The sequence below is a fragment of the Acomys russatus genome, chromosome 11, assembly GCF_903995435.1.
Source record: "Acomys russatus chromosome 11, mAcoRus1.1, whole genome shotgun sequence".
NCBI lineage: Eukaryota > Metazoa > Chordata > Mammalia > Rodentia > Muridae > Acomys > Acomys russatus.
Window position 1 is genome coordinate 61990579 of NC_067147.1, and position 13849 is coordinate 62004427.

Genomic DNA, 13849 nt, shown 5'->3' on the forward strand with positions numbered 1-13849 from the left:
GCTTTTGTGGCTGCTTCATTTCCATGGAGGGTCACAGGGGTAGGAGGTCACAGGGCTACGTGCACTGGGCCATGGGGAGCGGTCCTTGCTCCCACCAGTCTCAAGATGAGATTTTCACACTTGGGAGGCAGAGGCAGGTGGATCTCTGTGAGTTCGAGGCCAGCTTAGTCTGAAAAGCAAGTCCAGGACATCCAAGGCTACACAGGGAAACCCTATCTTGAAAAACCAAAAAAAAAAAAAAAAGAAGTTTTCAGGATTTGGGCACGTTGTCACTCTTGCTTCAGGCTGGTTCCCTGGCTCCTTGGCTCACTTGCCCCACAATTAAGACCCTGTCTTATACCTGTTGTGTGTTGACGTTCTGCAGGAGTGTACATCCGAAGACAAGGACTGTCTCAGTTAGGGTTTTAATGCATGACCAAGCAACTCCAAAGGTCAACTTTTATTTAATTTTTTGCCAGAGTCAGGGTTTCTCTTGTAGCCCTGGCTGTCCTGGACTCACTCTGTAGACTATGCTGGCCTCAAACTCACAGAGCTCCACCTGCCTCTGCTGGAATTAAAGGCCTATGCCACCATGCCTGGCTCAAAGGAAAACATTTAATTGGGACTATATACTGGGCCTTGCTGGAGCTTCTGAGACCTCCAACAAAGCCACAGCTACTCCAGCAAGGCCACGGCTCCCACTAGGAACATAGTGTACTTAAGGGCAGACTTGTTGCAATTAACTCATCAGTATGGCCTCGGACGCCAATGACCCCGACACAGTGAGATTATAGAGTATTTTAAAGCTGCAACTATTACACTGGGCAGAATCTAAACTACTCTAATCCTGTGGCCTCCAAACCTACATATATACCAATCATTGCCAATCGGATGGCTCCTAGGGCAGCTTCTTCCCTGTCAAATGTCCAGCTACTGGCGTCTCTTCAAACCTCCTCCCAGAAGTCCTGCCTTCCACTTCCTGTCCTTCTGCCCAGCTGATTGGCCAAACAGCGCTTTATTGACAACTGCTACATTCACTCACGGCAAAGCCAGGCATGGTGGCGCTCGCCTTTAATCCCAGTACTCAGGAGGCAGAGGCAGGCGGATTGCTCTGAGTTTGAGGCCAGCCTGGTCTACAAAGTGAGTCTAAGACAGCCAAGGCTACACAGAGAAACCCTAACAACTAAACCAAACCAAACCAAAACCATCCACTCAAGGCATTCCTCCACAGAGAGTCTTCTCAGCTTGTGGCAAGGTGAGGACTAGATCCTTCGGCTGTCATCCTGAGAGCCTCTCATCTTCAGTGCCCTGTCCCGCGGGACAATTTCAAACCAGGGTTCACCTGAAAGAAGGGTTACAGATGGGGGAGGACAGAGGACACGGAGACAAGAATGTTAGACTCAGATCGTCAGAGTCTATTCCCCGGAAGCCCAGTTGAGTGAGAGAGTCCAGAGTCGATGCAGAAGCAAAGGAATTTTATTGAGCTGACACGCCTTTCCACCAAGCTCAGAAGAGTTGGGGGACCCTGCCCTGCAAAAGCTGAGGGTTTTAAAACCCTTTACAGAAGCAGAACTCAGCAACAGTGGCTAGTTGGCAACTGATGGGCTAACAAAGGTGACCTTATGGGGGTTGGGGGCCAGTTTGATTCTGACAGATATTTGAGGTAAGATATACAGATGTGAGCTTTTCTAGCAAGGTGAGGTGCGGGGCTCTTGCTCAGCCAACCGTGTTTTGTTTGTTCTTGGTATCAGCCTGTAAAGGAAGCATTCTCCTGCTAAATTCTCCCTTCACAGGAACTTGTTACAAGTCCTGGGAGGGGCGGGGGCGGAGCTGGGAAGAAAGCAGGGCTTGGACAGACTCTCTGCCCGCGTGCCTTTGTCTTTTCTCGCCGACCGCGGGCAGTTCACACACTGAGGAGTGGCAGCTTCAGAGAGATTATCCCAACACAGAGGCTCCTCCCAGCAGGTTCTGGCGACTCTAAGACTAGCAGAAGGCTGCCTTTGCATTCACCGAGGAATAGAGAGAGCATGCCAATCCTTTCTTCTGGCCTGTGGAGTGGAACAACCAGTATGAAGTTAACTGTGAGGGTATCTGAGCGCAAAACATGTGCGTGTACATGCACATACATGCTATGTACAGGAATGCACATATACACATAAAAGGCCCTAATTCTCATACACACAGACCCTAGTCACTCATGCATATTCTTAGTGTGCCGTGCACACGCACGCACGCGCACACACGGACACACACACACACACTTCCATTACATTACATGCTTCTCTCAGAATCACTGATGCGTCTGGGAGCCTGGCTAGTTTAAGAAGTTGAGGCATTTTAGGGAAGAGAGCCGCAGACACTTTATCCCGTGAGATGCAGGCTCACTTCCCAGGTGCTGTGGGGCTTTTGTGTCTCACAGGAGCTGCTCTGGAATCCGTACACAGTTATAGGGTGTCCGTACATGGGGAGAGATCTCGGGGGGCCTTGGACAACCTCAGTGGTGTACCGCTCCCCAGCACCCCTCCCACCTGCAGCCCTCCAGCCTTTGCTACACTACAGAATGTCACTGTGTTGATGCAATTGCAGGAGTCCCAGCTTGACCCTTAACCCTCCTTCCAACACAGGGCGCCCAGTCCCCCCTTTCCTACCTGAATTCTGCAGGCGACCAGAAGAAGCATAAACACGATGCCAACTAACGACAGCATGATGGCGGCCAGGATGACCCCATGTCCACATCTGCTCCCCCCACATTCTTCTGCGGTGGGGGTGGTGGGCTGAAGAGGCTCTGGGAAGGGAAAAGAAAGATGAGGGGTCCTGGCCCTACTCAGGGTCTCTCCTTGGCAACAGGATCTGTGCCCCCATTCTCTCCTTACCCCATCTCAGGTTGAGGGGCTCAGGCAGACCCTCATGGACCACATGGCATGTGTATTTCTGTTCTTCCCCAGAAGGTACCACCACAGCTGCCCACTTCTGGAAGGTTCCGTCCCCTCCAGGCCTGGTCTCCACAAGCTCCATGTCCTGGGTCAGGTCCTCCCCATTCAGCTGCCAGGTCAGGGTGATGTCAGCAGGGTAGAAGCCGAGGGCCCAGCACCTCAGGGTGACGTCACCTTTAGATCCGGGGTGATGGGTCACTCTTGTCTGGGGTGGGTCTGCAGGAGACAGATAGATAGATGTTGGTAGGCACAGCTTCGTGTCTTCAGTGGGAAGGCAGAAGTGGGAGACCCCTTCAGGGACCCTTGGCACACATTCAGAGAGCTGCTGGTAGGTGACCACAGTCCAGGAGACTCAAGAGTCAACATCTGCTGTGGCCAGCGACCCCCAGCACATTGCACCCACACAGATGGCCTCCCCTCCTGGGCTAGAGTGGCCTGGGAGCTCCCCTCCAGCTGCAGAGGGAGGGAGGGCCGGCGTGGGGGGTGCGGAGTCATTACCAGTCCGAGTGAGGTCCTCTCCCGCCATCCTCAGGTATCTCCGCAGCCACATGACGCATTCCTTCTCTAAGTAGCTCTTCTCCCTCTCCAGCCAGTACTCGCTGTCTTCCCACTTCCGCTTGGTGTAGCCAGCAATGAATGTGGCTGCTGTATATTGCATGGAGTCCAAATCCAAGGTCAGGTAGTCCCTGCCGTTGTAGCCATACTGCCAGTGCCCTGCGGCTTTTCTGTCATCCTGCATCTCACAGCCGTATGTGAACTGGAGGGTGTGAGGGCCTAGGAGTCCCCAGGACAGGTATGTCAGTGACCACAGATGTATTTCCCCGTCTCCGCCCAGTCCCTGCTGCCCAGCACCGCCCAGCAGATTCCTTGTGTTCTCTTAGAGGACGGGTGTTCGCGCTCTAGGTAAACTAGCCTGGCCGCCGCTGATCCCCTTGATGCTGTGAGCTCTGTCAGGGCCTCAGACGCTCCATGCCATGGACAGGGAGAGAGAGCTTGGGCTCTGCCGTGTCCTTCCGTCATGCATCCTCTGTAGCCCTGTGTGCTGGGTGCTCACCGAAGCCAGAGCATGACTCCACGGGGCTCCTGTGCAAGCAACCCCAGAGTCCGGGAGAAACCTCGCAGGAGCACAGCACGGGAGCATGGCGGCCAAGGACAGACACCGTGCTCAGTGTGTTTCCTCGAGGCTCCAAAGAGCCAGCACTGGGAAGGTGCAGGCAGGAGGTCACCCTCAACTATGCAATGAATTGGAGGCCAGCTTGGGCTCCGCGAGTCCCTGCCGCAAAACAAACCAGAACTGAACCAGACCAACCACTGACCACCATGAAGCCAAGCTTTAGGCTGAAGAAGTCTCTGATTGTGTTAGGATCCACACCTTCACCCAGTGTCTCTCCACAGCTCCACACTGGTGCAGAGGCTCTTCACAGACTGTCCCACTAGGGGAGACACTTGCTAAAGTCTTCTCATCCACAATCTGTTCTGAGTTCATTCTGTCCAGTCCTGCCCTGTGCTTGGCTTCAGTGTGACTGCTGGTTGTATGAAAAATCTCTCTCTCTCTAGCTCAGACTGGCTTGGAACTCACTGTGTGTACCCCAAGCTGGCCTTGACCTTGAGGGAATCATCCTGCCTCAGCCTTTAGTGCCTGCCGGGTGGGATTAGCAGTGCGAATCACCAGCAGGCCTGTCTTCTGTATTCTTCGTGGACCCATACTGTACCCATCCCTCAGGATGGGCTACTGGGGTGTCTCCTTTACTTATCAGTCACTGATGGCAACTCTTTCTCCTTCTCATTTGGGCTTTAAGGAGGCGCTGGCCTCAAAGTCACAAGGGTCCCCAGGCATCCGAGTGCTTTCCCATAGAGGCTGTAAGCACTTTGAAGACAAATGCATTTATGTTTTCTGGTTCCTGCCTCCCAAAAGATGCTGTGTGTACACCCGTGACTCACACTGACAGGTGTTGAGCAGGTGAATGTCAAACAGACCCCGAGCAGGTATGTCCAGCCTGCTCTGCAGGAACAGCCTGTCAGGACCCTGGGGATGAGGGGAGGTAGGTGAGTTCTGAGTCCTACCACCATTTCCAGGCACATACCTGCTTGCTGGCTGGTGCCATCTGCTCCCCAGGCACCAGAGCTGTTGTAGTACTGCCGTATGTTTCTCAGGCTCAACTGGAAAATCCTCATGCGGTTGGCGAAGGCCTGGGTCTCATCTTCAAAGTAGGCTTCGTCTTCCGCCAGCCAGCCAACAGAAGGCTCTGCCCTCCTGCTCCCGCTGTGGTAGTGGATGAAGGGCTGGTTGTCTATGAAGCCACTGGCAAAGAACGCAGGGAGCCCTGGCCCGGCCTCAGACACGGCTGAGTAGGAGTAGTGCAGAGAATGTGACCCTGCGGGAAGAGTCGGCACTTGGTGCGAGGCGAGGACGCAGCACCGGAGCAGGCAGGGCACATGAGCACTGAGCACCAGGATGACTGAGACCGACAAGGAGGTGTAAGTGGAGGGGGCTGGAGAGTGGCTCAGTGGTCACTCCTGTAGAGGACCCAGAAGCCACATGGCAGTAGTTCACAGCTGTCTGTACCTCCAGCCTCCAGGGGCTGTATTTGCATGTCCCCCATATCATAGTCCCACACCCCAACGCCGAGAAGGCCTTGGCTGTCCTGGAACTCACTCTGTAGGCTGCGTGGCTTGTTGTTGCTCAGAAGTAATGTGAATACAAAGCATGTCTGTGTGTGTGTGCTGTTATAGTTGGGGGCAGGGGTATTTTGTTTTCTAAGTGCTGGGGTTGGGGCCTGCGGTGGTGGCGCATGCCTTTAGTCCCAGCACTCGGGAGGCGGAGGCAGGCGGAGCTTCGTGAGTTCGAGACCAGCTGCAAAGAGAGTCCAGGACAGCTAAGGCTGCAAAGAGAAACCCTGTCTCAAAAACCCGAACAAAACAAAGCCATGTATTTGAACTGCATTTCCGTCTTCCAGTCGTATGTTGATGCACGCCCAGGCAGGATTTCCAAGGTTATTGTGGGTGTTCCCGGTTTGGGAAGAGTGAATTGACCACCCACATCCTGAGGTACACACAATAGTTACTTTCAGAGTCTTACTCTGCAGCCCAGAGTAGCCTAGATCTCACAGCACTCCTACCTCAGTAGAAGAAAGCTGACGGGAGCCCAGGCTACCCATGCTGGCATGCTATAACCCAAAGCCTCCGAGGTCTCCTGGAGCCTCTGGCGAATATACACACATGCAAGTAAATACTCAAAAACACATTAGAATTTAAGGAAATGGCTGGTTTAGTGGTACACGCCTTTAAGCCCATCTCCTGTGAGTTCAAGGTCAGCCTGGTCTACATAGTGAGTTCGAAGACAGCTAGAACTACCAAGTGAGACCTAGTTTTTGTTTTTAACGGTTCTTTGAAATGCTGGGAGCGGGGGTTCTCGCTGTGAACCCAGGGCCTCATCTGCATGCGCCACTGAGCTAACGCCCCCTCCCCCTCCCCTATTGACTGAGCTTTCTGACAGTGCCTCATTTAGGACTCACTGGCCTCTAATTTGCCAAGTATCTGATGACCTTGAGCTCCAGATCTCGCCTTCATTTCCCAAGTGCAGCCCTCCTGCAGGGTGTCCCGAGGCTCCGGGTTGGGGTCTTCCCCACCCCCGCCCCGAATCTGGCAACCGCCCCTTTCCCACCGCACTCACGGGCTTCGCTGTCCGCGGGGCTCAGGAACCAGAGGATAAGAGCCCACATAGTGTCCGGGTCAGCTCATGTCTACCCTGTCCTGAGAACAGGTCGCAAAGCAGGAGGAATAAGGCACGTAATTAAGTTTCGAGTACTTAACCGAAGATGTGATAGGGTGCTTGACCGAGAGAGGGGCGGATCCCAGGAAGCCGGGGCGAGCGTTAGGGGTGTGCCCTTTTTCTGGGGTCCCCGCAGGGCTCCCCACCAGGATAAGGGACTTCTTTTCTGGGGATGAAACGCATGCCCGGAGCACGCAGGCTAGATCTCTCTCCCCCCCACACACACACCCGCCACGGGGTTCGAGCCCTCTGTATTGCGTCGGTACCTTGCCAGCAGCTCCAGCTTGTTTACGTTTGAATCTTTATGGCCCGCCCCCAGCTGTCACTCAGCCAAAGGGAGGCTCCGCCCTGCAGCCTTAGAGCCCTCTCTAAAGCCAGGCCCCAATAAGCTGGCTGGGAATTGGGGTAACTAATGGGCACAACTTCTCAAATTCCTACTTCTTGGGAAATTAACAGTAACTGTGTCTTTCTGGACCTGTGTTCATTACATTGGAGTTACATAAAACAACAGAGGTTCCCAGACTAGGCACCCACCGGTCTAGCTTAGTGTGCCAATTGCTTTCCTTTTCCTTCTCATTAAGTATTTTCTGTTTTAAAAATATTTTATTTTGAGCCGGGCGTGGTGGCGCACGCCTTTAATCCCAGCACTTGGGAGGCAGAGGCAGGCGGATCGCTGTGAGTTCGAGGCCAGCCTGGTCTACAAAGTGAGTCCAGGATGGCCAAGGCTACACAGAGAAACCCTGTCTCAAAAAAACAAAAAACAAACAAACAAAAAAAATTATTTTAAAAAATAAAATAAAATATTTTTAAAATTAAAACATATTTTATTAAAAAAAAAAGATTTATTTTTAGTGTGTGTGTGTGCGCGTGCCTGCGCGCCACATTTGCGTGGGTGCCCAAGGTCTTGGCTTGAACACCCTGCAGCTGCAGTCACAGGTGATTGTTTGCCCGGATGTGGATGGGGATTGAGCCTGGTCCTCAGAAAGCGCAGTCGGTGGCCTGGGCAGGCATGAGCATCTGGGTTCAAAGCCCCAGTAAAGGGCCATGTCTGGCCACAGCAGTGACCTCAGCTGTGGGAGGTAGAGAGAGGCGCATCACTGGGGCCTTGGTGGCCACCGGCCTAGACCCAGAGTCAGCCAGAGCAAACAGGACATAGCTGCACCCGAGGGCGCTCAGAGCCCTCTTGCTGCACAGCCACACACGAGCAAGGGAGGGTGAGAGAAGAGGAATGAAAAGAAACCAAGTGTGATAGTGGGATATTCATGAGGGTGCCACAGGTAAGTCCCTTACTTTGTGTGCAGTATATGGTGCACACACACACACACACACCTGAATAAAATTTGTTTTACATTTTAATTACAAAGCCGGGTGTGGTGGCGCACGCTTTTAATCCCAGCACTCAGGAGCCAGAGGCAGGAGGATCTCTGAATTGGAGGCCAGCCTGGTACAGAGCCAGTTCCTGGATAGCTAGGGCCACACAGAGAAACCCTGACTTGAGAATCCAAAATAAATAATTAAATATCTTTAAAAATAGTAAACTAAAATGACAAAATAAAGAAAAAACATAGTCAAAGGATCCAAACAGACATTGTGTAAAACAAGCACATGAAGAACTGTGGAAAGTCACCATCAGAGAAATGTACCCAAAGACAGTGGCACGTCAGCTTAGTTAACACACTGGTTGGCAACAGCAACAGAGGGAAAACAACAAGACACTGCTCAGGGTGTGGGGAAGGACTGGACTCTACGGCAGCTCTTTTGGGAAGCAGCATTTCCCTCGCATTCCCCCAAGCCGCAGACACAGCCGCTGCTCAGCACAGTCATCCACGGCAGGTGTTTATTATGGGGGGGGGGGGTCAGCAGAGTGGGGTTGAGCACGCGTGAGGACCTGAGTGAGTTCAGGTCCCCGGCACTGCCACTGTGAGAGGCAGGTAGATGTGTAGGGCCTGCTGGAGCTCATCAGCTTGCTAGAGTAGCAGACCTGATGAGCTCCCGGTTCAGGGAAACACAAAAAATGAGGCAGAGTGGTCAGAGAACACAGTCCATGTCATACCCACGCGCTCTTGTGCATACGTGTACATATCCACACACGCACACACACACTCCCCATGCACGTGCATAAAAAGTGCCATTCTGCCATGAAAAAGAAGGGAGTCCTGGGGCAGGAGAGATGGCTAAGAGGTTAAAGGCACTGACTGCTCCTCCAAAGGTCCTGAGTTCTATTCCCAGCAACCACATAGTGGCTCACAACCATCTATAATGAGATCTGGTGCCCTCTTCTGGTGTACATGCAGCAAAACACTGTGCAAATACGATAAAGAAATAAGTGAAAAAAACCCTGAGCCAGCCACACAGTTCAGTAACACCTAGGATTGACTCTAATGGCTAACGGAAACATTGCTAAATACCTCAGCAAACCTGTTTAACATTACAACTGGCCTCAGTAGTGACTGGATTAGTTCAGTAGCAAAGCCAACACCAGCTCTGAAAAAATCACACTAGAAGGGAATGGAGAAAATAAAATGATTATTGTGCAGTGATATGAAGAAGTGGGTAGGAGGGGCCGGAGAGGTGGCTCCGAGGTTGTGAGCACTGGCTGCTGTTCCAGAGGTCCTCAGTTCGATTCCCGGCAACCCCATGGAGCTTCGCAGCCATCTGTGACTTCAGCTCCAGGGCATGTAATGACCTTTTCCAGTCTCTGACGACACCAGGCATATAAGTGATTCACAGATATACATGTGAAGAAAATATCCACACACACACATAAAATTCAAGGAAGGTTTAAGGGTTGGATTTGGGAGAACTGGCCCTCTGCTCTTAGCATGGTCATCACCATCTTAGTCAGGAGCCACCATGGCGACTGAGCAGAGACCCCACTGCCCTCCTGGAATTCATCAGCCACCACCCCTCCCTGCTTGCTTCCCAAGCAGATACCCAAGATTCCTTACTGCATATAAAGGAAACTGTAGACCAGGGGTGGTGGGACGTGGGTGGTGCGGCTGCCTAAAGTTCTGTCCAGTCATCTGTACATGCATTACTCATAGGCTGAATTTTTTCCTGAGTCATTCTTTGAGTGATTGTCACTGTCCAAATTTAGAATTAGACACGTTTTTAATTTTCCCCGGGAAATTCATGAGACATTTGGTGTCTGGTGATGAATGTGCTGAGTGACGAGAATTCTCCACCCTCGCTGTGTGTCTGTTGTTTTTATAAAATACCCTGACGAGAAGCAGCCTGAGGGGAGAAAGAAACTTACTCGGTTTACAGTCCCAGGTTGTAGTCCGTCAGGGAGTCAAGGCAGCAGGAGCGTAGGACAGCCAGCCGTGTCACACACACGGTCAGAAGCGGAGACAAGTGAATGCCTATGGATATGCTCAGCTCCATCTTTGCACTCCGAGCTTGGGACCCCCTGCTGAGGGAATCTCCCAGTGGCCTGTCCACGGCCCCCCACAAGGTAGACAGCCGCTCACCGAGACTTTTCCCATCAAATTCTAGGTTGTGTCTCGTTGACAAAGTGTCACAACATCAAAACCCCTAACGCACTGGAGAGCTTGCAGTCCCTGAGTGTGGCGCGCCTGGGGCGCAGTGCAGTGGCGCCGTGGCAGGGGTGGCCAGTCTACCATGGGTAGTGAGGTGCGCTGCTCAGTGCAAACTGTTGCCTCAGGGAAGAACTCTGACTAGAAGGGGTTTGTGAACACCGTTATCTGCTTTATCATCAGATAAGATGTAAAATCAAATAAAAAGGAAGATAAAGATGCTAGCTTCTGTAGTCCACAGCTGGTATGGTAAAAACTAAAACAACAAAAACCCAGAATTCAGTGCCACACCGGGCTAGAGAGCTTATCCTAGGATCCAAAAAAACATGGTCCCCCTGGGAAGACATATGGACAGTAGAGATTTAGGAACAGGAGGAGTAGGTGATTTAAAAGTTTGACCCTTAGTCTAGGACAGCCAAGGCTACACAGAGAAACCCTGTCTCGGGAAACCCCCCCCCCCAAAAAAAAGGTTTGACCCTTAATTGAAAGAATCCAGCTTTCAGACAGGGACTTAACAGTGGCCCCATACAAGGAAATTGGGTGACCCTAAGGTATCCCCTTCTGATCCACTAAGGTTATGGGTAAATGTGTGTGCAGGCAGGAGATCCTGGGCTGTGTAAGCCAGCCAGCCAGGAGGCAGCGTCGTTCATGGTCCCTGGCAAACCTCTCCTGCTGTGGAGTGAGTTCCTATGTGGAACAGCAGGCGGGCAGCACAGGTGCAGTCATCTCTCGCTGCTCCTGACGTGATGGAGTGGCGGGCCCCTGCTGCTGGAACATCCCTCAGCGACTGAACCCTGGACTCCCATCCCTACTCTGCTTTTTGGCTAAAATGTTTTACCTCAGCAACAGAAGAGAAACTAGAACACATTGCCAATGTGATTTGCAGCAACATGAGTAAAAATCAATCATGCAAGACCTCTTAAATAGTGGGCCCTGCCGCTGCATAAGCAATATGGTGGGTCATGAGCGATGGTAACAGGTCTCAGAGTGCACAGTGGCCGGAGGTTAATTCAGAATCAAAAGGTGTCCCGCGCAGCGCACGCTCTGGCTTTGTCACAGCACGTTACTGCAGCCAGGTTCTGAACACTCTTGGTGTTGCCTTTTGCCCACGCCACTCCACACACCAAGGACCAATGCTGGAAGTTTCCTTAGCTCAGAGTTGAGACTGCTCTGTGTTAGGAATTGCAGTGTTTTAATGCCCATGAAGTTTTGTGCTGTTACAGAGACATGGTTTAATTACAGAAAATAAAAACAATATTTCCTCGGCATGTAAGTTTGTCTTTGGATTTCATTATGTTAGATTTTGTTTTGTTTTGTTTTGTTTTTCGAGACAGGGTTTCTCTGTGTAGCCTTGGCCATCCTGGACTCACTTTGTAGACCAGGCTGGCCTCGAACTCACAGTGATCCGCCTGCCTCTGCCTCCCGAGTGCTGGGATTAAAGGCGTGCGCCACCACGCCCGGCTTGTTAGAATTATTTAAAATTTTGGTATTTGAACCAACCAAGGGCAATGCATGCAGACAACCTCGACCCCTGTGCAGATCCAGCCAGTGGACAGCTCGTTCTCCACAGCGGCCTCTGACACGCACTCTGGTGTCCCCGATTTGACCACTTTCCCTTGGTAGGGGCCACTCAGAGGAAGGGGAAGCAGGCTATCGGGATGAGACCTGAGAGGCTGTGAACATATGGTGGGGGAGGAGGTTCCCTTCTGTCAAAGGTCTAGGGGAGGGGATTAGGGTGAAAGAGGGAGGGAGGGTGGGAAGATACAAGTGAAGGGATAACAATCGGCATGTAAACTGAATAAATTATAATAGTTTTTTTTAAAAGTTGGTATCTGAAAGGCTGAGGGGACGACCCAGCAACACTGACTGCTCCTGCAGAGGCCCCGGGTTCAGTTCCCACCACGCATGCGCTGGCTCACAACTGTCCGTAACCCCAGGTCCAGGGCTCTGACGCCCTCTTTTGGTCTCCATGGCACCAAACACACGTTCCACAGATACGCGTACAGACACACAAAAATTAAAATAAAAATCTTTTAAAATGGTATTTAAGTTGTTGACTTGAGTCTGACAAAAGCAAGCAAAGCAACCACTGCTCCACCCGGGACTTGGGTGGTTGGTAGCGCACTTGAGTAGATGGCAGGAAGCCCTGAGTTTTTGTAGTCAGCACTGCATTAAACAGGCATTGTGGTACATCTGTAGCTACCAAGTGAATGTGAGGCCAGCGTGGGCTACGCGAGACCCCGTTTCGAAAAATAAACACCAAAACAAAACAAAAAGTAAACGCAAAAGGTGGTTAGATGAGGTTTGGCCTGGGCTAGGACGAGGCTTCTGCGTGGCCTTGGGCACGCTCTGTCCTGCGCATCTATGTGAGGTGGCGTTCTCGGAGCTTATGAAATCAAACTCTCAGTAACTGTGGGAAACATAGAAGGTTCTCTGTGTTCTTCAGGGTCAAATACTTGGCCAACACTTAACCCCAGCCTGTTTGTGTTTAGAGAAGTTTTCATGCAGATCAGTAGCCTTCGCTGGTCCCGAACTTGCTGTGTGGGTGAGGATGGTCTTGAACTCCTGAACCTTGCCTCCCCCTCCCAAGGGCTAGGATTACAAGCTTGCACCATGACACCTGACTAAGTGTACGTTTCCTTCAAATAAGCTTACCGTACACAAATTTGCTTTAATCTTTAAATTTGTAAAAATTTTATATGCATGCATTTCCCCCCCAAGACAGGGTTTCTCTGTGTAGCCCTGGCTGTCCTGGAACTCACTCTATAGACCAGGCTGGCCTTGAACTCAGAGATCCACCTGCCTCTGCCTGGGATTAAAGGTGTGCACTACCACCACCAGGCCAAATAATTTGTTTTAAAATAAATTATTAATGTTTTACTATCAGTATTTGATTTGTATACCCATGTTATGCACCAAAAGCCTAAGGCTGTGTTAAAATATCTTGGGAGAAAAGAAGTCATAAATAGAAAGTTTTAGAAGCCTTGCTCTGGGGGGGGGGGGGGCTGGAGAGATGGCTCAGAGGTTAAGAGCACTCTCTGCTCTTTCAGAGGCCCTGAGTTCAATTCCCAGCACCCACATGGCTCACAACATCTATAGTGTGATCTGGTGCCCTCTTCTGACAGGCAGGTGTACATGCAGGCAGAGCTCTGCATACATAATAAATGAAGAAGAAGAGGAGGAGGAGCAGGAAGAGGAGGAGGAGGAAGAAGAAGAAGAGGAGGAGGAGGAAGTGGAGGAGAAGGAGTTGGCTTATATTCTCTGTTCATGGCACTTTCCTATCCTGTGAGGAGCTACAGAAGAAGGCGAATCTTTGCTGGGGGAATTGGGAACGAGGGAGGCAGCACTTTATGCACCATTGTGGGTCAAACTGGACTGTGTTTATAGGACCTGGAGATGCTGATCCAACGAGAGTCAAAAGAGCTGCATAACACCAGGGATGGTGGCATACGTCTGTGATCCCAGCACTCGGACACCTGTGATCCCAGCACTCAGACACCTGTGATCCCAGCACTGACTCAGACACCTGTGATCCCAGCACTAAAGAGGCAGAGGCAGGAGGATCGCTGTGAGTTTAAGGCCAGCCTGGTCTAGAGCCAACCAAGGCTACAAAGTGAAACTCGGTCTCA

At 51.5% G+C, this 13849-nt stretch overlaps 1 protein-coding gene across 2 annotated transcripts in view; it reads right to left on the reverse strand.

Annotated features, from left to right (window-relative positions):
- Nucleotides 1-1879: 1879 nt before the first annotated feature.
- Nucleotides 1880-13849, reverse strand: part of LOC127195980 (H-2 class I histocompatibility antigen, D-37 alpha chain-like) — a 99618-nt gene continuing 87648 nt past the window's right edge. The window contains exons 5-7 of one of the 2 annotated variants that reach the window (XM_051153627.1): nucleotides 2853-3086; nucleotides 2628-2764; nucleotides 1880-2027 (exon numbers count right to left, since the gene is read on the reverse strand). In XM_051153627.1, coding sequence (XP_051009584.1) covers nucleotides 1986-2027; nucleotides 2628-2764; nucleotides 2853-3086 — 413 coding nt within the window. In that variant the 3' untranslated portion in view covers nucleotides 1880-1985. The remainder of the gene's footprint in view (nucleotides 2028-2627; nucleotides 2765-2852; nucleotides 3087-13849) is intronic. The other variant, XM_051153626.1, reaches the window with a different exon arrangement.